Source organism: Nuphar pumila, chromosome 13 (assembly GCF_984573655.1).
Source record: "Nuphar pumila chromosome 13, dmNupPumi1.hap1.1, whole genome shotgun sequence".
In the NCBI taxonomy this organism is placed as follows: Eukaryota; Viridiplantae; Streptophyta; class Magnoliopsida; order Nymphaeales; family Nymphaeaceae; genus Nuphar; species Nuphar pumila.
This window is the reverse complement of record NC_143261.1, coordinates 13,569,394-13,590,959: the sequence shown is the minus strand read 5'-3', so window position 1 is coordinate 13,590,959 and position 21,566 is coordinate 13,569,394. Positions and strand designations below refer to the sequence as shown.

The 21,566-nt window shown below is 37.0% G+C and overlaps 1 protein-coding gene across 1 annotated transcript; it reads left to right on the top strand.

The window, feature by feature from the left end:
• Positions 1 to 5,651: 5,651 nt before the first annotated feature.
• Positions 5,652 to 19,077, top strand: LOC149817825 (synaptotagmin-2-like). Its single transcript, XM_089984772.1, has 12 exons — positions 5,652 to 6,189; positions 9,002 to 9,100; positions 9,203 to 9,253; positions 9,468 to 9,591; positions 16,153 to 16,271; positions 16,496 to 16,597; positions 16,723 to 16,797; positions 17,275 to 17,351; positions 17,439 to 17,685; positions 17,797 to 18,150; positions 18,264 to 18,392; positions 18,654 to 19,077. The coding sequence occupies exons 1-12, from the start codon at positions 6,079 to 6,081 to the stop codon at positions 18,789 to 18,791; spliced, it is 1,626 nt and encodes a 541-aa protein (XP_089840898.1). The 5' UTR covers positions 5,652 to 6,078; the 3' UTR covers positions 18,792 to 19,077.
• The last annotated feature ends 2,489 nt before the right edge of the window (positions 19,078 to 21,566 follow it).

Genomic DNA, 21,566 nt, shown 5'->3' with positions numbered 1-21,566 from the left:
TAGATCTGATTTCGATTTGAATACTCATGTATTTAGCTGTTCCAGATCTGAATCACTTGAATCTCCAATCCAAATCAAGATAAAAATAAAAGATTAAAGTTTAATTGTTTATAACTTTTTTTTTATGATCAAGCTGAGGTTAGGTAGACAGCTACCGTTACAAAACAAGAATACAATCATATTATATAAAACTAGCAGAAGGAAACCAGTCTGGGTGGCTTGTTCTTTCAAACACGATCACAACCAAAGATTCCAACTTTTGCTAAGCTTCTTGAAAGATAATTGTTCTCCTTTGGATTCCAAGGAATCCCACTCTGAAAAACCCAAGAAAAAATCCACCACTGACTTGTCCACCCTATCTCATAGAGCCTTTATCCTTATAAAGGCTTGTTGAAACTCTCACACTGTCCCTTCTTGATGATTGAATGATCATAAAAGAAGCTGAAATATTCCTTAGCATGCAATACCACCACTTCCATTAATCTCTCTCCCCTCGAGCCTAATGTCTAAGCCAGCTAACTGATTTGAAGGAACCATCCTGAACTATCTTTTAATTACTGTCAACCCAATCATCTACTTTTGATTTACAAGTACTATGGAGGGTGATAATTAAGGTGCAACAACACACTTAAAGTGTGCAGTCACATTACACCTAATCACAATTCAAGTTAAGTTGAATTGGGCTTATTCCGAGTCCGGATCAGGTGCAATCACATAGCACACATTTTTGGCATGGATCTTTAATTGACTTTTTTATGTAACTGTCTTGGGTCTGACTAACCCCAATTTGCCAATTATATATATATTTATATAGTAATGTATTCCTTAGGTCTCGTTAGGCTCCTTCAAAAATCATAGTTTTATGTATTTTTTCTCACATTTAACACCGTAGTTGTGATTTATAGGTTTTATTTAGTGGGAACAGCTTTTGGATCGTCCAAATCTGACCTGTATATAGGTTTTTTCGGTGATCCAAAATCAATGGCTACAAAGGTATCAATTTTTCTAGGCTCACAAAAACATGTTTTTTCATAGAAAAAATGATTCAAGAGTCGATTCCCACTAAATTGAGCATGTTAAACACATTGAACGGTTCAGATCTATCATAAAACACTTAAAACCTATAGCGCATAATGGGGCAGAACAAGAAATGAAGCCTAATATGTTCAGTTATATATATATATATATATATATATATAAAATATATAAACTTTTTGCGCCATATGCATTCTACCTTTATCTTGAATATAAAATTTTCACATCACAACACAAAAAAAGTCTTCTAGTTTGAACTCTCAAATACAGCCAACTTTTCTTTTGGTATTTGTAAATTGACTTTTTCATATAACTTTATGTTTGGATGTAAGAAAGTGATGAAAAATGTCAGCAGAAAAAAGGTACAATTTTCCCAATTTTCAAACAAGAGAATTTTTTTGACACAATTTCTTACAAATTAAGGGCATGTTTGGAATCAAGAAAAATTCACACAGGAAAAAAAAAATTGCCTATGAGAAGTTTTAACATGATAACTTTTCTAAATGAAAATGGCACTTGTTTTTGTCTCATGAGAAAAACAGAATGAAAAGTGGGAGAAAATGAGAGAGAGCGACCTAAAAATGGTGGTAGGTGGAAGGAAGATGATAAAAAAAGCTCTTCTTGTGGAAGGTCATAGCATGAGATGCGTTATGGGTGAATGGTTGCCCTAATCAAAAAAGAAATTTGATAGAAAAAATTTCTCGACCCTCTAAGTGAAAGAGTTTTTTCTATTAAAAAATCACACTTTTTAGAAGAAAAAAAATCTCTTTTGGAATAGTTGAAAAAGTCATCATTTTTTCTTTTTCTACCATTTTCTTGCTTCCAAACGTGCCCTAAGTTTTTCATAAAACAAATTCTCCATCTATGGAGATGGAAAATTCCTAAGCTTATAATATAAAAAAAATCTCCATCCATGGAGATGGAGAAATTTTTTATATGACAAGCTTCTCTCCCAACACTGAAAAAAATCAAATAAATATATTTTTAAGCTGAGAATCGCAAGCTAAGGAATCACAACTGTGACCAAAGGAAACGTGCCCCTCATACAGAGATTTCTTGGGTGTTTGGTTTTGACATCCTAATGGTTGGCAATAATCATAAATTTTTTTACCGGAGCCGTATCCCATGTGGTAAGCAGGGTCCTCTGTCAAGCTGAAGGCCCATGATCGAATCCCTCTGCCACATGGGGCGGAAGTTCTTCTGGTAGGGCCCCATCTTTGCCTTAAAAAAAAAAAATCATAAATTTTTCTATCTTGATAAAATGACACGTCTCCCTCTATATGGCTTTATGCTTTACGTAGGCATGTCCCACTCACTTAGTTGTCTATGCATTTCAACCATGTGATCTACATAAATGAAACTTATAGGTAGATCCATGTTATATCTTTAATATCACACTAGCTCGTGATCTTTACATTGACAAGATGCCCTAGAAATAAAATGGCAACTTGTGCTCCCGATATCACCCTTTTGAGTATGAGCTTTGGCCCAGCCAACCCACCTAACGTCTTAATTTGCCATTCTTTACTTGTACCACACTTTCAATGATTGCATGCAAAACCCAAAAAGCTTGCTGGCAATGTACATGGACCATAAGAATTTCAAGTGTGGGTTATCTATTCCACCGTAGGGAAATATATAAAACCAAATGTTTAAATCTTAAGTTTCATGTTTCATCTCCCTCTCTCTCTCTCTCTCTCTCTCTCTCTATATATATATATATATATATATATATATATATATATATATATATATATATATATATACTAGAATATGAGAACTACTGTATGAACCACGATTTTCATGATTTTTTTGTTCTTTTCTCTTGAATCTAATCATATTTATGTGATCTACATGCTTGGTTTTATAAGAAATCGCTCTTGAATCATCCCATTTTGATGCATAAATGATTTTTTTTTAAGGCTTTAAAATCAATAGCTCATAATCTTTATAAATATTCAAGCATTCAAAGATTGTATTTTTTCATAATCCAGTTGATTCCTACCAAACTTATCATGCCAAACACATCCACATGGTCGGATTTGCAAAAAATATTGAAAATGCCCATATTTCTAGTTCTCATATTCTAGTCACTATATATATATATATATATATATATATATATATATATATATATATGAGTAATGGATTGGTAATGATGACATTAAAAATAAAAGAGTTTGGATCTTCTATGTGCTAGTTGTTTTGATCCAAACTGACCTCATGTATGGATTCAATACCTTCAAGATAGTGGGAAGAGGCTTTTAGATCATATTTTTTTGATGAAAAATACGATTTTATGACCCAAAAAAGTATCACACATTGTAGACCATTAATTTTTGAAGCCTTATAAAATCCTTTCTATGTGTCTTAATCAGATCTCCACTAAGTGAAACAAGTATATCATATCAGTAAGGTTGCTTTTATGGAAAACAACCAAAAAATAAAAAAATGGGACGTGTTGGTCATGGCGACATGACCAAATGTGCTTTCTCTCTCTCTCACACTCTTTCTCTTTATATATATATATATATATATATATATATATATATATATATATATATATATATATATATATATATATATATATATATATATATATATATATATATTTGATGACCAGGGGATTAAGCCCCCCAGTTATTCAACCACTCATACCATACTAAATGAGTTTTTTGGGATTTTTATAAGATTTGAAAAACATGGGTGAGTTTTATAAGATTCAAAAAATCAACGATTCAAAATATTTGTAAATTTCTCCAAAGGGGTTTGGCTATGTGGGATGGGGCCCAGGGGGGGGGGGGGCAATAGGTAAACCCAGTGAGTTTTATGTTGCCAAGACAATAATTAATGGTAAGTATGGCAGGTAGAGCCACCACGGCTAAGTCTCTAATCTTAGGGGTGGTTTCTCTGTGTAAATATAAAAAAAAAAATTTAAAAAAATTATTGTAAAATTTTAAATATCATTTTCCATAAAAACAGATCATCCAGGCAGGTGTTGATTTCTAGTAAATAAACCATGTGGAATACATGGGGTCGGAATCACGAAAAAAAAAATTACTAGAAAGACAAAAAAAACCATTTACCGTGTTCCAGCATCTCTCTCTCACACACACGCAAACACATACCTGTCTTTTGATTAGGGGTGTCAACTGGTCAGGTTTGGTTTGGACCCAGATAAAACCAGACCTGGTATTGGGTCTAGAACCGGGTCTAATCGAACCTACCATAAGAGAATCCATACGCGGACCCGATAAGCACTAAATGAATCAGGATTGGTAAAATAATATTTTTTATCATTTTTACATTGAAAAATTGTAGATCTTAATCAGAACCCAGGTCAGACTCAGTCTGGTATAAAATTTCACAAACTATACCTGCTCCATCTATTAATCGGACCTTCAGATTCGGATCGGGGTCTTAGTCTGGCCTTCTTATTTATCATCATATCCGGACCCTATAGGATTTGGTACGGGTCGGGTCTGGATAAACCTGACCTGTTGACACCCCTACTTTTGATAATGAAGGGCTGCAACACTGATCATGCTCTGTTACAACATCCTTGATGTAAAACTATCCTCTTTGCCAGCAAAAAAAACTTTTCCGCTTTGGCTTGCACAGGGGTTACAACATCCTTGTATTTGGAAGTTGAGATATCCCTTCATCGCATGGCAAATTAGAGTGCCCCATGTAGTGGAACGTACATGCCTTTGAAGCAAGTAGTGAGGTTGGGGTGTTTTCTCGTGCACATGCGGTTCTGGTTAGTAGTGAATGCATTTCAATAATTGAAAACTCAGTATTTTGGCAGGTCCATAAAGTCACTATCAATTGCATGGTAAATTTTGAATTCTCTCTAAGAAATTGATGCAAGCACATGGCTCCACACGAATATATATGCAAACCATAAATTATTCATTGTTGCTTCTATTGTGGCACTGAACCAGATGTAAATACATCTAATATCCAAAAGCAAAAACTAACCCTAAGATCATGTTTAGCATGTTCAATTTATTATTTCCTTGTTTTGAAGCTGACTTAACATTTTGTTTTGAGGTCATTTTTAAACTATCTTCATCTTCATGAATTTTTCACTTTCTGAAAACCAAATCCAAGTCGGATGCAGAGCAGCTCCCAAACAGAACCTTTTTTTTGAAAGGTTGTACAATGATACCATTGGGATTTAAACTTGCAACTTTCCAACACAAGGTGGCGTGGACTAGCTGCTCCTAGAAGACAAGCGGAGCCCCCGTTGGACCCAAACAGAACCTTATTGGACCCATGTTCCAACAGCCTGGTTCAACTCAGCAAGAAAAGCACCAGCAAACTTTTTTTTTTTTTACGGGAAAAAGCATCAGCAAGCTTGAACCTTGTCATTTGGGTCATTCCCCATGTCATGGCAGTAGTCATAACGAAGGGATACTTGATCAATTGGAAAAATTGATAAGGAGTATAATCACCCATATAAGCCAAGTGATGATGCCTTGGACCCCATGAAGGGGATTAGTGAGGGGTTAAAGAATAGAAGCAGCTAAGGGCACAGGAAACGCTGTTTTCAAAACGCCTATTTAAAATTCAATCATCTTATAAAGATATCATTTATTACACTGTTTCATAGCAATTGACCTGAGAGGCTCCCTCTCCTCAACCCCACCACCACCACCACCACCACCATCCCCACCACACATTCATGCGTTACCGACACCATCACGTTATATTCTGAAAAAAATTGATTCCATTAATGAAGGCAGATTTGATTACTCTGGAGGCCTAAGCGTGGGGAGAAGCAAAGATGGTTCTGTAGCTAAGATTGGTTCTTCAGATCAGAGAGAGAGAGAGAGAGAGAGAGAGAGAGACTCCGGTGGACTGTGGGAGAGGAAAAGATTGTTCCCTGACTAAGGTTGATTCTTCTGATCCTAGAGAGAGAGAGAGACTCCGTGGACTGTGGGAGAGAAAAAGATTGTTCTCTGACTAAGGTTGATTCTTCTGATCCGAGAGAGAGAGAGAGAGAGAGAGAGAGAGAGAGAGAGAGAGAGAGAGAGAGAGATGGGTTTCGTGAGTTCTTTGTTGGGTTTCACCGGATTTGGTGTGGGGATTTCGGTTGGACTTGTAGTTGGGTATTATATGTTCATTTTCTTCCAACCGACTGACGTGAAGGTATGCCTTTGCTCGAGTTGGTTTTTTTCTCGTTTTCTTTGAAATTCTTGATTTGGGGTTCTTCTTGGCTGCGTTTTTGGTTTGGGGAGTGGGAGTTTCTGCATGCTTGGTTTGCAGCATCGTGTGAGTGGAAAATCTTCGCTCGAGTTCGTATAGTTTTGGTGTCATGCTTGGTATGGGAATTTTGGGGAGTTTTTTCTTGGGCTCTTAAGTGGTTGGTGCAGGCGGGGATCACTATTTTGGTCGTGAACTATGTTATTTCTTTTTTTTTATGTCGGCGACCATAAGGACAGAATTGTTGATGTTGATGTCTACACGGGGGAATCATAATTGCCTTGCTTGTGTTTGGCCATAGATTTCATCCTTGAGGATGAATTCACACTTTTGCATTTCTATGTGATTATCTAGCTATCTACAGGGATATGGACATGTACTTTGGTTTTGTAGTTTGAATATGTATATTTGTTCCCAAGTTTATGTTTTCTTGTGCCCACTTGATACTTTTGTTAGGCGCTTCTCTAGCTCTTTAGTGTGTGTTTTTGCCTTTTTTTTGGGGTGGTGGTGGTGTTGTTGATGGCGAAATCTGTAAGTGCAGAATTTGCGTGGAGATTACTTTGGTTAGGTTCATGAGATCTAAAACCTTTTTCTTCAAAATGTTCATCCAAGTTTTATTAGACCCAAAATAGTTGAGCGTTGCTTGTTTTGGTTTGAAAGAAGAGGTTCCCCCACCCTTCTTTTAGTTTTGTTCTTTTTGGGATTGGAATTGGCATGGGACAGGGGACTGGGAATGGCAGATTATGCTGATAATAGTAGAGTTTTTTTTTTGTGAATTGTGAAATTTGGTGACGTTAGATGTCAGTGGATGGAGTTGCTAGATATATTGAGGAGATAAATTTGTGTTCATGATCATTTAGAAGATATGGGGTTGAACAATAGGATTTCTTTTGGCATCAGATATGTTGCTGTAGATATTCCCCCCCATCTTTTAGTAAGAAAAAAATGAAAGATACTGCAAGTGCCAGTGAACATCTTGAAGAACAATCTGGCCGTTCAGCTCCTCGAGTGTTTGCAAAGGAATATGTATTAGGTGATGTCTATGTTGTTTGGATTAGGTTAAGAATGTAACTGATATGATTTTACGTTTTCTTTTTTTGGTAACTGTAGGATCCTGATGAAGGTAATCCGAGTCCAAGATAAGAGGAGGATTATCCTTTTGGGGGCTAGTGTCTTTTGGGGTCTCGTTAAACAAAAGTTTCTTAAACTCATTCTATATGGTGGGAGGCGTATCAAGCATTTGTATGTTACATGACTAGGATCATGGAGTTGATGGGGAACCATAGTTTGAAAACCCTCTGAATTGAGCCATTGCCTGCATGAGTCAAATTGGGTCAGATGTGAAACAGGTTGGCCTAATTGACTGACCCACTTTGTACTGTATCACTAGGCCAAGCCACTGGATACAGAATGACTTGGTTAAGCAATGAACACCAGGTTGGACACCCATTTTAGCTGATTGTTTCTTTGACACTTGATATGGAAAAAATGTTGGCTCAGCTTAATCACATGCTAAATTTAGTCTTTCGAGTATCGAGTTTTCAACTTTGGTTAGAGAGGATGTGTTTTTGCATGTTTGATGGTCATAGTTATTTTGCCGCTGCCATTCAATCTTTGTACAGCTCCTGCAGTATCATTATGATGGCTATCTTCTTAGGGTTCAGTGGTTCACTACTCGACTTTGTTTTCTCATATATGTAACTGTAACTGGCACAGGGGTCTCTAAGTTGGTTTTTTTGTGTGCTAATGGCCTAGAGTTATGTCACGCTAGTAGGGAGATCTGGAAACATAATTTCATAGGGAAGACCCAATTTGGTCTTTCTATTTATTATTTTTTTCCTTGGTTAGTGTTCATAGTACAACACAATCCTCAAACCAGGATGGAGTCATAGTTTTTTTTTTGTGAGTGCGGGTTACCTTACAGCGAGTGAGGTATAAGATCAGGCATGGTATGGGTATGGGTCCAAGGTTCTTTATGGTGCTATAGTAGTCATCATGGAAATTGGTGTTGCAGCAATCCAACTCTTGAACTGGGTCTTGATTACCTATTTTCAGATCCTGATAATTTCTTGTGCATGATTTGTGGAGTATGTAGTAGGATGTTCTTTTCTGGGATAGATGTTGTTGATAGCATATAGTTTCCTTGTGTAGTCAGATACCTTTCCTCAGATTTTCTTATCTCCTCTTATAGTCTCATCTCACGAGTTTTTTGGGCAAGCATGTTAACTAATTTATTATTTTTTCTCATCATTTCTGGAGAGACCTTGGAAGCATGAAAATGGGTGCGGATAGTTTGTATTTTTCTTTTCATGCATCATCAATCAGCACTTTTCTTCTAGTTTTATGAGTTGAAACAGCTTGTGAACTTAATGTAGCTTTTGCATAAGAAATACTTCCATGTTTCCATCTGTACAAAGAATTTGATCTTTGTTATCATCAAAGTGACAAAGTCTATAAAAAGGTCATTTTTTCCTCTTGGTTCTATCTTGTTTTTTTGGTTGTTTAATTACCAAAATGCATCCATTTGACATATCCTATAATGTAGTGCAAATTAGGGTACACTTGCCTGGACTTCTTGTAGTTGTTGAAAAATTCTAAAGAATTAGGAGTATAAGGAATTCTTAGAGCATCTATTATGCAGTTTCAATTTCTGATTTTTCCTACCTATACAACAGTCCTTATATATGTTTTTTATGCTTTCTTTTTAATTTTATATTTTGCAACTTCATTAATATGATGTTTTTCATCCATTGAACAGGATCCTATAGTTCAGCCTCTTATTGAACACGACTCCAAATCATTGCAGCGCATGCTCCCAGAAATACCCTTATGGGTGAAAAATCCTGATTACGATCGAGTATGTATAGCTTTTACTATGTGATGGTTAGTATTCCAAAATGGTTGTGATAGAGCTGAACAGTCTGGTTGCTGATAAGTTTATTCAACTTGTTTCATGAAGGTTGATTGGCTGAACAAATTTCTTGCGAATATGTGGCCATATTTGGATAAGGTATTGCTGCATGTACCTTTGATTGTAAGAACACAAGATCTTCTGTAGGATTTCCTTTCTGATTATCATGGTTGCATCTCAGTAAGTTGAGTATTTAGGCGATGACAAGCTTGTTCTAAGAATTTAACCATTATTTTGGATATTTGGTTGTACAAAATTTATTTTCACTTATATGTTTGTTTTTCTGTAATTTTCAATTTATTTATTTATTTAGGCTGTATGTAAGATGGTAAGGGAGATTTCAAAGCCAATTATTGCCGAGCAGATTCCAAAGTTCAAGATTGATTCGGTTGAGTTTGAAACTCTTACGTTGGGCACCCTTCCACCAACTTTTCAAGGTGAGCTTATTCAATTTATAGTCTTTTCCTCCTATGACATCTTGTTAGGTGGTCTAACTGTAATGAAGCTACGAAAGGAAGTGCACATACACAAATCCACTAAGGGTAATGCACATAAGCCACTAAGGGCCAGAACAAACACTCAATAACACACACGTCACTAATGGGCTTAATACATGATATAAAAAATATTATTTTATTAACCTCAAAAAATCTCAAGAGAAGCATGCATACACAATGGGATAGATCTCATTTAAATAGACCAAGTGAGAGGTAAAAGGGCTAGTCCAACTAGGCGTTATGCTAGCCCAATGGCTAGCTGGACTAGCCCAAGGGCTAGTTGGGTAGTCTGAGCAGCTAGAAAAGGGAACAAAGAAATATATAAAAATACAAAACTGTCCCTAGTGAGCAGGACCTATTACATCCTATAAAAATACAAAAATACCCCTAGAGGGCACAACCTATTATAAAAAGTAGAATAACAAACAAAAAATACACATATATATGTATACCCCCCCCCTCAAACTGACAATGAAATAACCAAAAGTTTTTTAAGGAGGAAAGAAAAACAAGGTGCCGACAAAGCCTTGGTGAATAAGTCTGCAATTTAGTATTCATATGTGACATAAGGGAGTTCAATAGCTCTCCTTAAGAACTCCCCCCTAACATAGTGGCAATCTATCTCTATGTGCTTTGTCCGCTCATAGAAGGTGCGATTGTTAGATAGAGCTCAACACATCTTCGATGGAGTAGAGATGATGACACACATATCTTTGAATAGACTTCTTAACCAAACAATCTCGGTGGTGGTAGTTGTCATTGCTTGATACTCGGCTTCAGTGGAAGAGAGTGACACCTTTTGTTGCTTTTTACTAAGGGTGTTAATGGGTTGGGTTTACCTGGACTCGACTCGTACCAAACCCTATAGGGTCTGGGTATGGTGATAAATAAGAAGACCCGATTAAGATCCGGGTCCGAACTCAAAGGTTTGATTAATACATGGAGACAGGTATAGTTTGTGAAATTTTATATCAGACCCTGGCCCAGCCTGAGTTTCGATTAAGACCCACAAATTTTCAATGTAAAAATAATAAAAAATATTATTTTATCGGGTATGGCCTGGGTCTGGTTCATGTAGTTCTTATACGGTCTTGGTATAGTTTCTCTTATGGTGGGTTTGTTTAAACCCAGGTTCGAACATGATACCATACTTGAAAATCGGGGCCAGGTCTAATTCCACTTGGGTCTAAACCAAACTCGACCTGTTGACACCCCTACTTTTTACACATCTAAGATATAAGTAAATTGTTGAAAAAAACAATGACCTGTAGTGGAAATATGATCATTAGTGTTACCTCACCAATCTGAATCATTATAAACGATCAAATTAAGAGATGAGGAAGAGGATAAGAAAAGCGTTTTAGTTATAATGCCCTTTAAATATCTAATAATTATGTGAAGTTGTGAACTAAAGTGGGCGCATGTTGAAACTGGCTTGTATTGTGAGTTGTATGTGCTATGTCGGATCAAATGAAAGATAAATATGTGAGAGACCCAAATTAGTTGGCGATAGGGAGTAGGATCCTCTAATGGAGTGCCATCATTGACTCTCATTTTTGCGTTGAGTACCTTAGGAGTATCTGTTATATTTTCATCTGTCAGACCTAATTTAGCAATTGTATCAGATGTCATTTTCATTTGAGAAAGTACATATCCTCTTGGGGAGTACACAACCTCGATACCTAAGAAATACCTCAGAAAACCAAGGTAAAACATCAAAATTTCTTTTAAGTATATTTTTAACTTCATCAATACCCTTTTTATCACTTTCAACGATAATCATATTATCAACATACAATAATAAACCAATTATTTCAGTTCCTACATTCTTAATAAAAAGAGCAGTGTCATTTTAACATGAAACAAAACCACTATCAATAATAACCTTACTAAAACGATCATACCAAGTCTTAGGAGCTTGTTTAAGTCCATAAAAAGTTTTTTTTTTTAAGTGTAAGAACCTTACCATTTTTAGTGTCAAACCCTGGTGGAGGGCCCATGTATACTTCTTCCTTAAGATCTCCATTAAAAAATGCATTCTTGACGTCTAATTGGTAAATCAATCATTTATTAATCGAGGCTACCGCTATAAAAGTCTTAACATTGGTCATTTTAGTTGCAGGTGGAAAGGTTTCTTCATAGTCGATCCCATATTTTTTAGCATACCTTTTGGCTACTAACCTAGCTTTATATATTTCTAAAGTTCAATCACTGTTGATTTTAACTTTGACTACCTATTTACATCCTGTGGTTTTTTTTCTTAGGTTCACAATTTCTCAAGTTTTTGCTCTATGGAGGGCATCTAACTCAACATGAGGATAATCTTTGGCTTCTTTGTATGTAAATGGTTCATAAAAAGCATTAATGGCTAATAAACAAGGTTTATATTTAGGAAAAAGGACTCATATGACACAAATCTACTAGGGGCCTTAGATATACGATCTGATCTCCTAAGATTGGTCTCATCTATAGATTTATTTTGCATGTACTTATCAAGTGCACGTAGATTATCCTCATTGTTACGCCAGAATAGACCTTAGATTCTTGAATATCATTGACTTTGTTAATATTGTCTTTATTACCAACAATGTTTGGAGAGTCATTATCAACAATATACTTAGGCAATAAATCAAACAAGAAAGAATAATCAGTATTTTGTTTAGTCATATCTTTTTCAAAACCATTCTCATATTCAAGAAAAGTTACATTTCTCGAAAAGTCATAACATCTATAACCCTTTTAATTTTCCCCATAACCAAGAAAAACACATTCAACGGTCTTAAGAGATAATTTATCATTTTTTTCACAAGGCACACGACACTCACAACCAAAAACTCCTAATCTTTTAAAACCTGGTTCAATAACAAAAAGCTTTTCTAAGGGAGAGTTGTTTTCCAAAGCGGAAGATGACATTCTATTTATTAAATAGATTGCGGTGAGAGCGGTTTCAGCCCAAAAAAATTTAGGAACTCTTTTCGAAATAAGTAATGTTCTAGTAGTCTTTATAATGTGTCTATGTTTTCTTTTGGTGATGTCATTTTGTTGTGAGGTTTTTGGACAAGATCCTTGATGTAAAATTTTATTTTTCTTCAAATAACACTTGAACTCATTTGATAAAAATTCACCTCCCGAATCTGAACGAAAGATATAAATGTTAGTTTGAAATTGATTTTTAATTAAATTATAATTTTTTTTTAAAACAAGAGAATGTTTTCAATTTTTTGCTAAGAAAATAAACCCAAGTATATCTAGTATAATCATTAATAAATGCAACATAATAGAAAAACCCTCCTTTAGACATGACCGGAGAGGGTCCCCACACATCCGAGTGCACAATTTCAAAAGGTCTCTTAGTTTCATAAGATCTAGAATAAAAAGAAAGAGTTTTCATTTTTTCCAAGTATACAATCTTTGCACACAAATTCTTTCTCGTTACAAAATTTTTTCAGAAAAGGAAAAAGGGAGTTTAAATACACTTGGATTTCAATATTTTTTCTTGGGCATGTTTACAAAAAGAGTTTCTTGGAATATATAAGAAGCCTATGTAGTATAAATCTCCTTGTCTATAGCCTTCCCCAATCAACTTTCCTAATTGGCGATCCTACACAATGCAACCTGTAGATGAGAAGGAGATTTCACAACCATGATTAGATATTTGAGAAACCGAGAGTAAGTTCAAATTTAATTTAGGAATAACTCTAACTTTTGGAACAAAAAAAATTGGAATCATTTTTTAAATCTCTAATGCTTGTGATTTCTAAAGAGGTGCCATCGATTGTTGAAACACTAGAAAAATCTTTATTGGTGTGACAATTAGATAATAGAGATCAATTTGGTGTTATGTGAAAAGAGGTTGAATCAAGGATTCAAGGCGACATACCCGACCTTTTTCAACTTTTGGCAAGCTGGATTTATGTGTCCCGACTCATTTTAAAAATAACCAATAATTTTCCTAGATCCTCTATTGCTTTATTTTCCAAAATGTTGAGGTCTATATATGCCTTGGTAGTGACACTGGGTTTGGAGGCAGCAAGAGTGGTGTAACTAACTTTGTCTTCTTTCTCCCCCTTCAATCTTCCTTCCTCCATACTTAACTCGGTAAGAGTCTCATGGAGAAGAAATTTTTGATTTATTGAGTAACATCATTCTTACCCCTTTGAATTTGAGCCTTAAACCATTAAGGAACATAAAGAATTATTCCCTTTTGAGTTGTTCTTGTCTAAGGGGAAGATCCCCTGTGGTCTCTCACTTAGGTTCCAAGACGGCAAGTTCCCTCCATAGAAGGGCCATCTCGTTGTAGTAGTCTCGGATGGATTGTCACCTTGTTTCAAAGACATCATCATCTTGTGAAGGTGTCAATGAGCCATGTCCTTTATACTTGTCTCTTAAGAACTCCCATGCTTTCTTGGCCACTTTGAATTTGGGTCACATTACTAAGAATGGAAGCATCTACACTTCTCACAATCAATGCTAAGATTTTTGCATTGTCCATCTGCCACTCCATGTGTCTTATTTCGAATTCAAGAGTGGCAATGGTCTTCTCATCTTCTTCAAGGAACCTTAAGTTCTCATCCATAATTTTTGTAAATGAAAGTTGAGGATCCGTACAATCTCCCTCAATATATTTGATGGAGCTTTTGAATAATGTGGTTCTCAATAGTAGAGGCCCCAAGTGCGGTAATTGGAGCCATTCAACTTGATGGGCATGACGAACACAAACTCCTTCTCCATGATGAGCAAGAGAGAGAGAGTTGATGAAGATTTGGAGCTTTGGCATGATCTCCAAGAAGAAGTTCGATCACCACGAAGGTCCACCAATAGAATCAAGAGTCTATTGGCTTTGATACCATGTAATGAAACTAGGAAAGGAAGTGCACATACACAAGTCCACTAAGAGAAGTGCTTATAAGCCACTAAGGGCGAGAAACTATCAAGAGTACATACACAAGCCACTAATGGGCTTTAACACACGATATAAAAAATATTATTTTATTAACCTAAAAAATGCTCAAGAAAAGCTTGCATACACAATGGGAGAGATCTCATTTAAATAGACCAAGTGAGAGGTAAAAGGGCTAGTCCAACTAGCCTAAGTCCAACGGCTAGTTGGGCTAGTCTCAACATCTAGACAAAAGAACAAAAAAAGAAAAATACAAAACTGCCCCTAATGGGCAGGACCTATTACATCCTGTAAAAATACAAAAATGCCCCTAGAGGGCATGACCTATTACAAAAGTAAAATAACAAACAAAACACACACACACACACACACACACACACACACACATATATATGATTATGTATTTATATGAACTATATATATAACACTAATTTGGTTTTGCTTCAAAATTGTCTTGATTGGGCTTGAACACTCTTCAAAGCCAGTTCCAGGATAAGTACTTGTGTCTAGGTGGTTTAAGTTGATTAACCACACATTGGCTGGCCTCCGGTTGTTAAAACCCTTGAGGTTCCCCCTGCCCACTGGGGAGTACACCCAGCTTCAACCTTGCTGCAAAGGATGCCCCCTGTGGGTTTCAAACTTGTGACGTCCCGTTGACTTGGTGACGTTCACAAGTCACCCCTTTCAGATGATCCGAGCCCTTGTGGGCAGGAGGCACTGTTTTACCTTTTAAATATTTGAGTACCTTTTCAATTAATTGCTGGGTTTACTCAGTGTGTTAAGGGAACCATACAGTGGAGGAATTTTGATGTTTCACTCACGGGTATGCTGCACATGGTCTGGGTTGACTAACATTGGGTTCACACATGTTTTCTGATCCTATTTTGGCTTGCCTAGCTTGGACTATATTTAACCTTGAGTATATTTATTATTTATCATACATCAGGTTCACATTGAAAATGTGGTATCTGCTAGGTTCAGCCTGGGCAGTTGGTCAGGCAGGCTTCAGCTTGCAGGACAAACTTGGCCAGTTTGCATCTCAAGTCACAGTTTGTCCATATAAACTGTCGTTCAGCTGAGTTTCTCTGCCCATTATGGACAAGGATCATGATGAAGATGTCACCCCCTTGGCTGCGTTCTTCACGATGCAACCAAGCCAGAGTGCTGAATTCAGTTTTTTTCTATTTTGTAAGAGTTGAAAAAAGGATGTCATACTTGGTTGTGATGAAAATCTCGTTCAGGTCTTTCTAAACATGCCTCATCTAATGCCTTGGAAAACAATGTGTCATTTCACTGTGTGTTGCTTATGAAGCTTTTTCTTCAATATTTTGTGTGGTATCCTTAGTGAATTGATGATGCTACTGTCTCTTTTTTCAGTGTTAAGTGTATCTTTCCACTTCAATCTATTAATTTGACATCATAGGTAATTTTTTCTGCATGTGACTCATTCTTGTCTCCATCATGGAATAGTTGAAAAATTCAATAGTATTTAAGTTCTTTAGAATATGCTATTTTCATCTCTTCATTCGTGTTTCTTTTAATGATCAGACTATATCCTTATCTAGAACTGTTACTCATATTGTAATTTGAATATTATTTAGGAATGAAAGTTTATGCCACCGATGAGAAGGAGCTGATTATGGAGCCGTCATTTAAATGGGCAGGAAACCCTAATGTTATTGTGGCAGTGAAAACATTTGGGCTAAAAGCAACTGTGCAGGTTATTCCATTATCTCACCATACAAGTGGATGGCATTGCACCTGAATACTGGCCAACTTCTTGTCTTCTTTACTGCCATGTGGCATAGCAGGGTTTAGCTTTTTATTTTGAATATTTAGGTTCACAAAATGGCCAGAACTGTAAAAATTGTGTACTGCCAATGCTTTTTGACTTCTCTGTTGAAGGATGGCTGATATTAACTATTTTCAATTGGACAATTTCAGCTGGTGGATTTGCAAGTCTTTGCTGCTCCACGTATCACATTGAAGCCTTTGGTGAATACATTTCCTTGTTTCGCAAACATTCTTGTGTCTCTAATGGAGAAGGTATTAACTCGTTCTGACAGATACTGTTGGTAATATATTTATTCAGATTTTATCTTTCCATTTAGCCTTTTCTCCGTTGTTTACTAAATGCACAAGGTTAACTGGTTTATTTTTTGTTGCTGTAGCCGCATGTTGACTTTGGGCTTAAACTTCTTGGGGCAGATGTAATGTCAATCCCTGGCCTTTACAGATTTGTTCAGGTAGCTTGACCTTTTATTTTATTTTTGGGGTTCCTTGTTTTGGCATGTGGTGATGTTTGTTATTTCCATATTGATTTGGGTGGCTTAATTTCCTTTCTAGGATTTCAAATTCAATTAGTGCTGGTGGTTATCGCCAGACACTGAAAGAGAACTTGATTATAGAATTTGCGGTTTAGCTATTTCTTGTGGGGATGCATGTTGTACTTTTTCTGTGGAGTTTTCATATCCACTTTTCCTTCCACATTAGATCCATTTGATCACCTGTGGCTACTCAAAAATTGGGCTGGTCCTATTTCTGGACATGCTTCTGCGTGCAATGTAAAACAAAATTCTCATTTGTGTCATCATCACCTGTACCAAGATATGACAACGGAGACCTTGGAGATGGTTATTTGTTATTGGTTTTCAAGAGAGAATATTGGTGTTTTGACCATTGGAAGCCGCTGTTATGATTTTCTTAATATCATGCTTCTGCAGGAGACCATCAAGGATCAGGTTGCAAACATGTATCTATGGCCTAAAACATTGGAAGTTCAAATAATGGATCCTGTGAAGTGCGTTATTTATTCTCTCTACTCATTCACCTTGTTACTTCTGTTATCAACTGTGACCAAGACTGAATTTTTCCTATGAATACTCAGGGCCATGAAGAAACCTGTTGGCATTTTCCATGTCAAGGTTGTGAGAGCAACTAAGCTGAAAAAGAAAGACTTACTAGGTAAGTCTGATCCTTACGTGAAACTGAAGCTTACAGAGGATAAACTTCCATCTAAAAAAACAACCGTCAAGCATGGCAATCTAAACCCTGAATGGAATGAGGAATTCAAGTTTGTTGTGAGGGATACAGAATCTCAAGCCCTTGAGTTGGTTGTTTATGATTGGGAACAGGTATTTTCCTTCTTTAATTTTTCCCCTTTAGAACTTCTTTATGTTTTTCTGCTATTTATGATATCATGGTTGCTTTCTTTAATATTTGCACTTCTGTTCTGTGTCTCTTAGATTGGTAAGCATGAGAAGATGGGAATGAATGTTATTCGATTAAAAGATCTACCTCCAGACGAGCAAAAATCTTTGACGCTTGACCTGCTTAAAAATATGGATCCTAATGATCCACTAAATGAGAAGTCACGCGGGCAGATCACCTTTGATGTTATGTATAAGCCTTTTAAGACAGAGGATCTAGCAAGTGAATTTGAAGAAGACTCGGGTGCAGTTGAGAAAGCACCCGAAGGAACCCCGGCTGGTGGAGGTCTGCTTGTAGTAATTGTTCATGAAGCTCAAGATGTTGAAGGCAAGCATCACACCAATCCATATGTACGGCTTCTTTTCAAGGGAGAGGAGAAGAAAACGAAGGTATCATCGGTTATATGTATAGTGCCAATTGGTATTTGCTTATCAGTTTCTACTCAATGCAATTTTTGGTGTTTCAATTATTTACTGATTTTCTTTTCCTATTGCGGCTTCAGCACGTCAAGAAAAATAGAGACCCAAGGTGGGAGGAGGAGTTTACTTTTACACTGGAGGAACCACCGACTAATGAACGGCTCCATGTCGAGGTCGTTAGTCGGCCACCTAGCATTGGCTTGTATTCAAAGGTACATAAAATTTTTGCTATTTTAGGTCAGGATGTATGAGCATGTTGATTTTTTGGATGCAGCAAAATGGTTTCCTTTTTCTTGATTGTCGTTGTCTTGTTTTTCAGTAGCAGCAGTAAAGGTTTTAGGTTGATGCATGTTGGCTTTCTCTGAATGGTTTCAACCATTGCATTTCTTTGATACTTCATTTCTGATTTTCATACAAATAGATAGAAATTAGTGCCTGACTGAGAGTATGGCTTTTTTTCCCCCTCTTTTCAGGAGACTCTGGGTTATGTTGATATCAATCTCTCTGATGTTGTCAGCAACAGAAGAATCAATGAGAAATACCATCTTATCGATTCGAGAAATGGAAGGATTCAAATCGAGTTGCAATGGAGAACTGGCGGAGGTGTATGATTCTATTTGTGTCATTGAATGGGTTTTTGCTCCACTATCCAATCTGGTACTTGTTGGTAAAGGGAATTTTACTTGGATTGTTTCCTTTCTCTTTTAGTTCCTTTTATTTGGGCTTTTTAAGTGTGTGTTTGTCCAACAATAACTGAAAGATGAATCCTTGTAAATACAGCTCGCTGATTTGTTCAGTGTATTGCATGACATGTTCTTGTTCTTCCCTAATATGAAGTACTTATGCTTTTATGAATGAGACAGAGGTGGACTGCATCCATCACATTTCAGGATTTCATTGAATGAGATGATAATTGTCCCCTTGCCCATCAGGGAGTTCACCCAGCTTTTGTCTCGCAGCAATGGGCATGTATCCTTGAGACATTCACAAGTCGCCCCTACCAGATGAGTGGAGCTCATGGTCAGTTGTCACTCAGCATTAGAATTGTTTAAAGTAAAGAAACCATACAGTACAAGGTTATAAGCAAAGCAATTCACAGATAAACCAATTGTAGGTCAGGAGACTTATAGGGTGCGTTTGCATGTCGTGGAAGGAGGCTCTACTCTTCATTCTGCGTGGAGCCTCCTTCCACGGTAAATGAATCAGACCCCCCACCCACAACGGGGAACGTTTCTGCTGAAAGGGATTCCAGCATCGATTTTAGGCTCCCTTTCGTTGTCACAGTGGGCCCCACAGAAACACATCGATGGTAATACTTTTTCGCCGTAGGCCAGGCCACAGCTTTTCGCAGCAAGCAAACGGGAAAGTTCTGCTGAGCTATGGTCAACATCTCAGTAGCGAAACCCCCCAAAGCTTCTCCCACTCTCCCACAATTAAGCCTGCTGCTTCGGTTTATTATTATTATTATAACAGAGTTGTGGGAATTAAGGCCCCTTCCTTTTAGAATAGTTATTCAACCAACCTACATACCAGTGGAATATATTTGAACTTACAACATCCCAACACATGGTGAAGTGCACTTACTGCTCCTACCAGACAAGCGGAGCCCTGGCCTTTTAATTTGATAAAGTTCCTTTTAGCAAGAGAATAAGTAGTGAAATTTCTCAAACTCATGATATTTTAAATTCAGTTAGAATGCTTGATTTTTTTAATTTACAACCTGAAGAAACTGCCCCCGGTAGGAAGACCTGTTCGCGCTGGCTCAGCCTGCCATACCTACGGTCGTTGTGCCGGCAGCACAAAACTCCGAGGCTCGGACCCCTGCCCCTGGGGCCTATGCTATGCGTTGTTTTGCGTAGATGGGTGATGTCCATGAGAATCGAACCTTGACTGCCTGTCTAACAGCTAAGGCCTCACCACACTACGCTAACCCCCTTTGGGACATTCAGTTAGAATGCTTGAACTCGCTTTTAAGAATTTCTTGAGGCCAATCCTTATTTAATTCTAGATTTGAAAATACAGTTAGGAACTCAATCACATTGGCTTGATTTTAAATTATAGAAAAAGAAAATTATTTTATATATCGTGGTCGTCAACTTGACGTCTGTTAGATCCATCTACACTTTGTCACCTAAAGCGTTTGTTCCCAATCGAAGTGTTTTACATGTAGCAAAAAAAATCCATTACTTTCAAAGTTGGCAGAAAAGCTCATGCATGTCTTCTTTGCAATCCATCTCAATTTATGTTTGAGCCATTCTGAAATGCAACCTATTCATTCTTAAGTCTCAAGATTATTTCATCATCCATGTTTCACTCATCTGTTTTAACCGGAAGCAAGAACTATCTGTTGGAGTTCTGATTTTACAGTTAAAAACCACAATTCTAAAGTTATGTATGTTTCTTCAACCTAGAAATTGTTTTTTAGAAGCAGTTTTGTTTTTTTTTTCATGAGGAGATCGGTGTCCACAGCACATTAGCTGGCCTCGGATTAGTAAAACCCTTGAAGTCCCCCTCTGCCAACCGGGGAGTACACCCAACTACAACCTTACGGCAAGGGACGCCACCTGTGGGCTCAAGTCCCGTCAACTTGGTGACATTCACAAGTTGCTCCTGGCAGATGAGCAGAGACCTTGTGGGCACTATCAACTGGGACTCCGCATGGTTGGTAGGAGCTGTCAGTGCACGTCTCCTTGTGGTGAGACGTTGCAGGTTCAAAACCCAGTCTGGTGGGGTCTGAGCTTGCCTTTAAAAAAAAAAAAAGACCTTGTGGGCACCGTGGATATTTTTTTTCCTTGGCTTCAATTTTGTAATATAGGATACATAATTATCAAACTCACGGCATGCTTCAAATTGAACACCTTGAACCAACCAACCTAGCCAAGTGTATGGAGCAATTTTGGTGTTATTATGTCTCTATAGGACTATGTTGGTCTATGTCATGACAACACAGTTGCACCTAAACTTGAAGTTCTCTTCATTCTTATCGTGATTTTGCTGGACCCCATATGACTTCAAATCAAATTTGATTTGGAGTCATATGATTCAGAATCACATGAGGTCTTATGTGATTCTGAATCTCACATAAATGAGAAAACAACTGTTTCTCATAGCTCACTTTATAACGTTTGGTTGCTTGTGCAAATGAGATTCACTTTCTCATTTGTATGAAAATTTCAATCTCATGAGACGTTACCAAACATGACCCCGGCCATCATGAGTACAAAACCCAAATAACGAAATAGAAGTAGAGAAACATAGGAAAACAATTGCATCATTGTATAGTCAGGTTGTGAAAGAAAACAAAAATTCCAGATAAAGCGGCTGATTTTCTCTAATAATATCCACTTTATAATTTTTGTTAATTTCTTGAATGCTTCTCACTGCAG

Coding starts and splice junctions, on each gene's coding strand:
- LOC149817825 (XM_089984772.1), top strand. CDS start 6,079: ATGGGTTTCGTGAGTTCTTTGTTGGGTTTCACCGGATTTGGTGTGGGG. Junction 17,352..17,438: donor CAAATAATGGATCCTGTGAA/GTGCGTTATTTA, acceptor ATGAATACTCAG/GGCCATGAAGAAACCTGTTG. Junction 18,151..18,263: donor GAGAGGAGAAGAAAACGAAG/GTATCATCGGTT, acceptor TTGCGGCTTCAG/CACGTCAAGAAAAATAGAGA.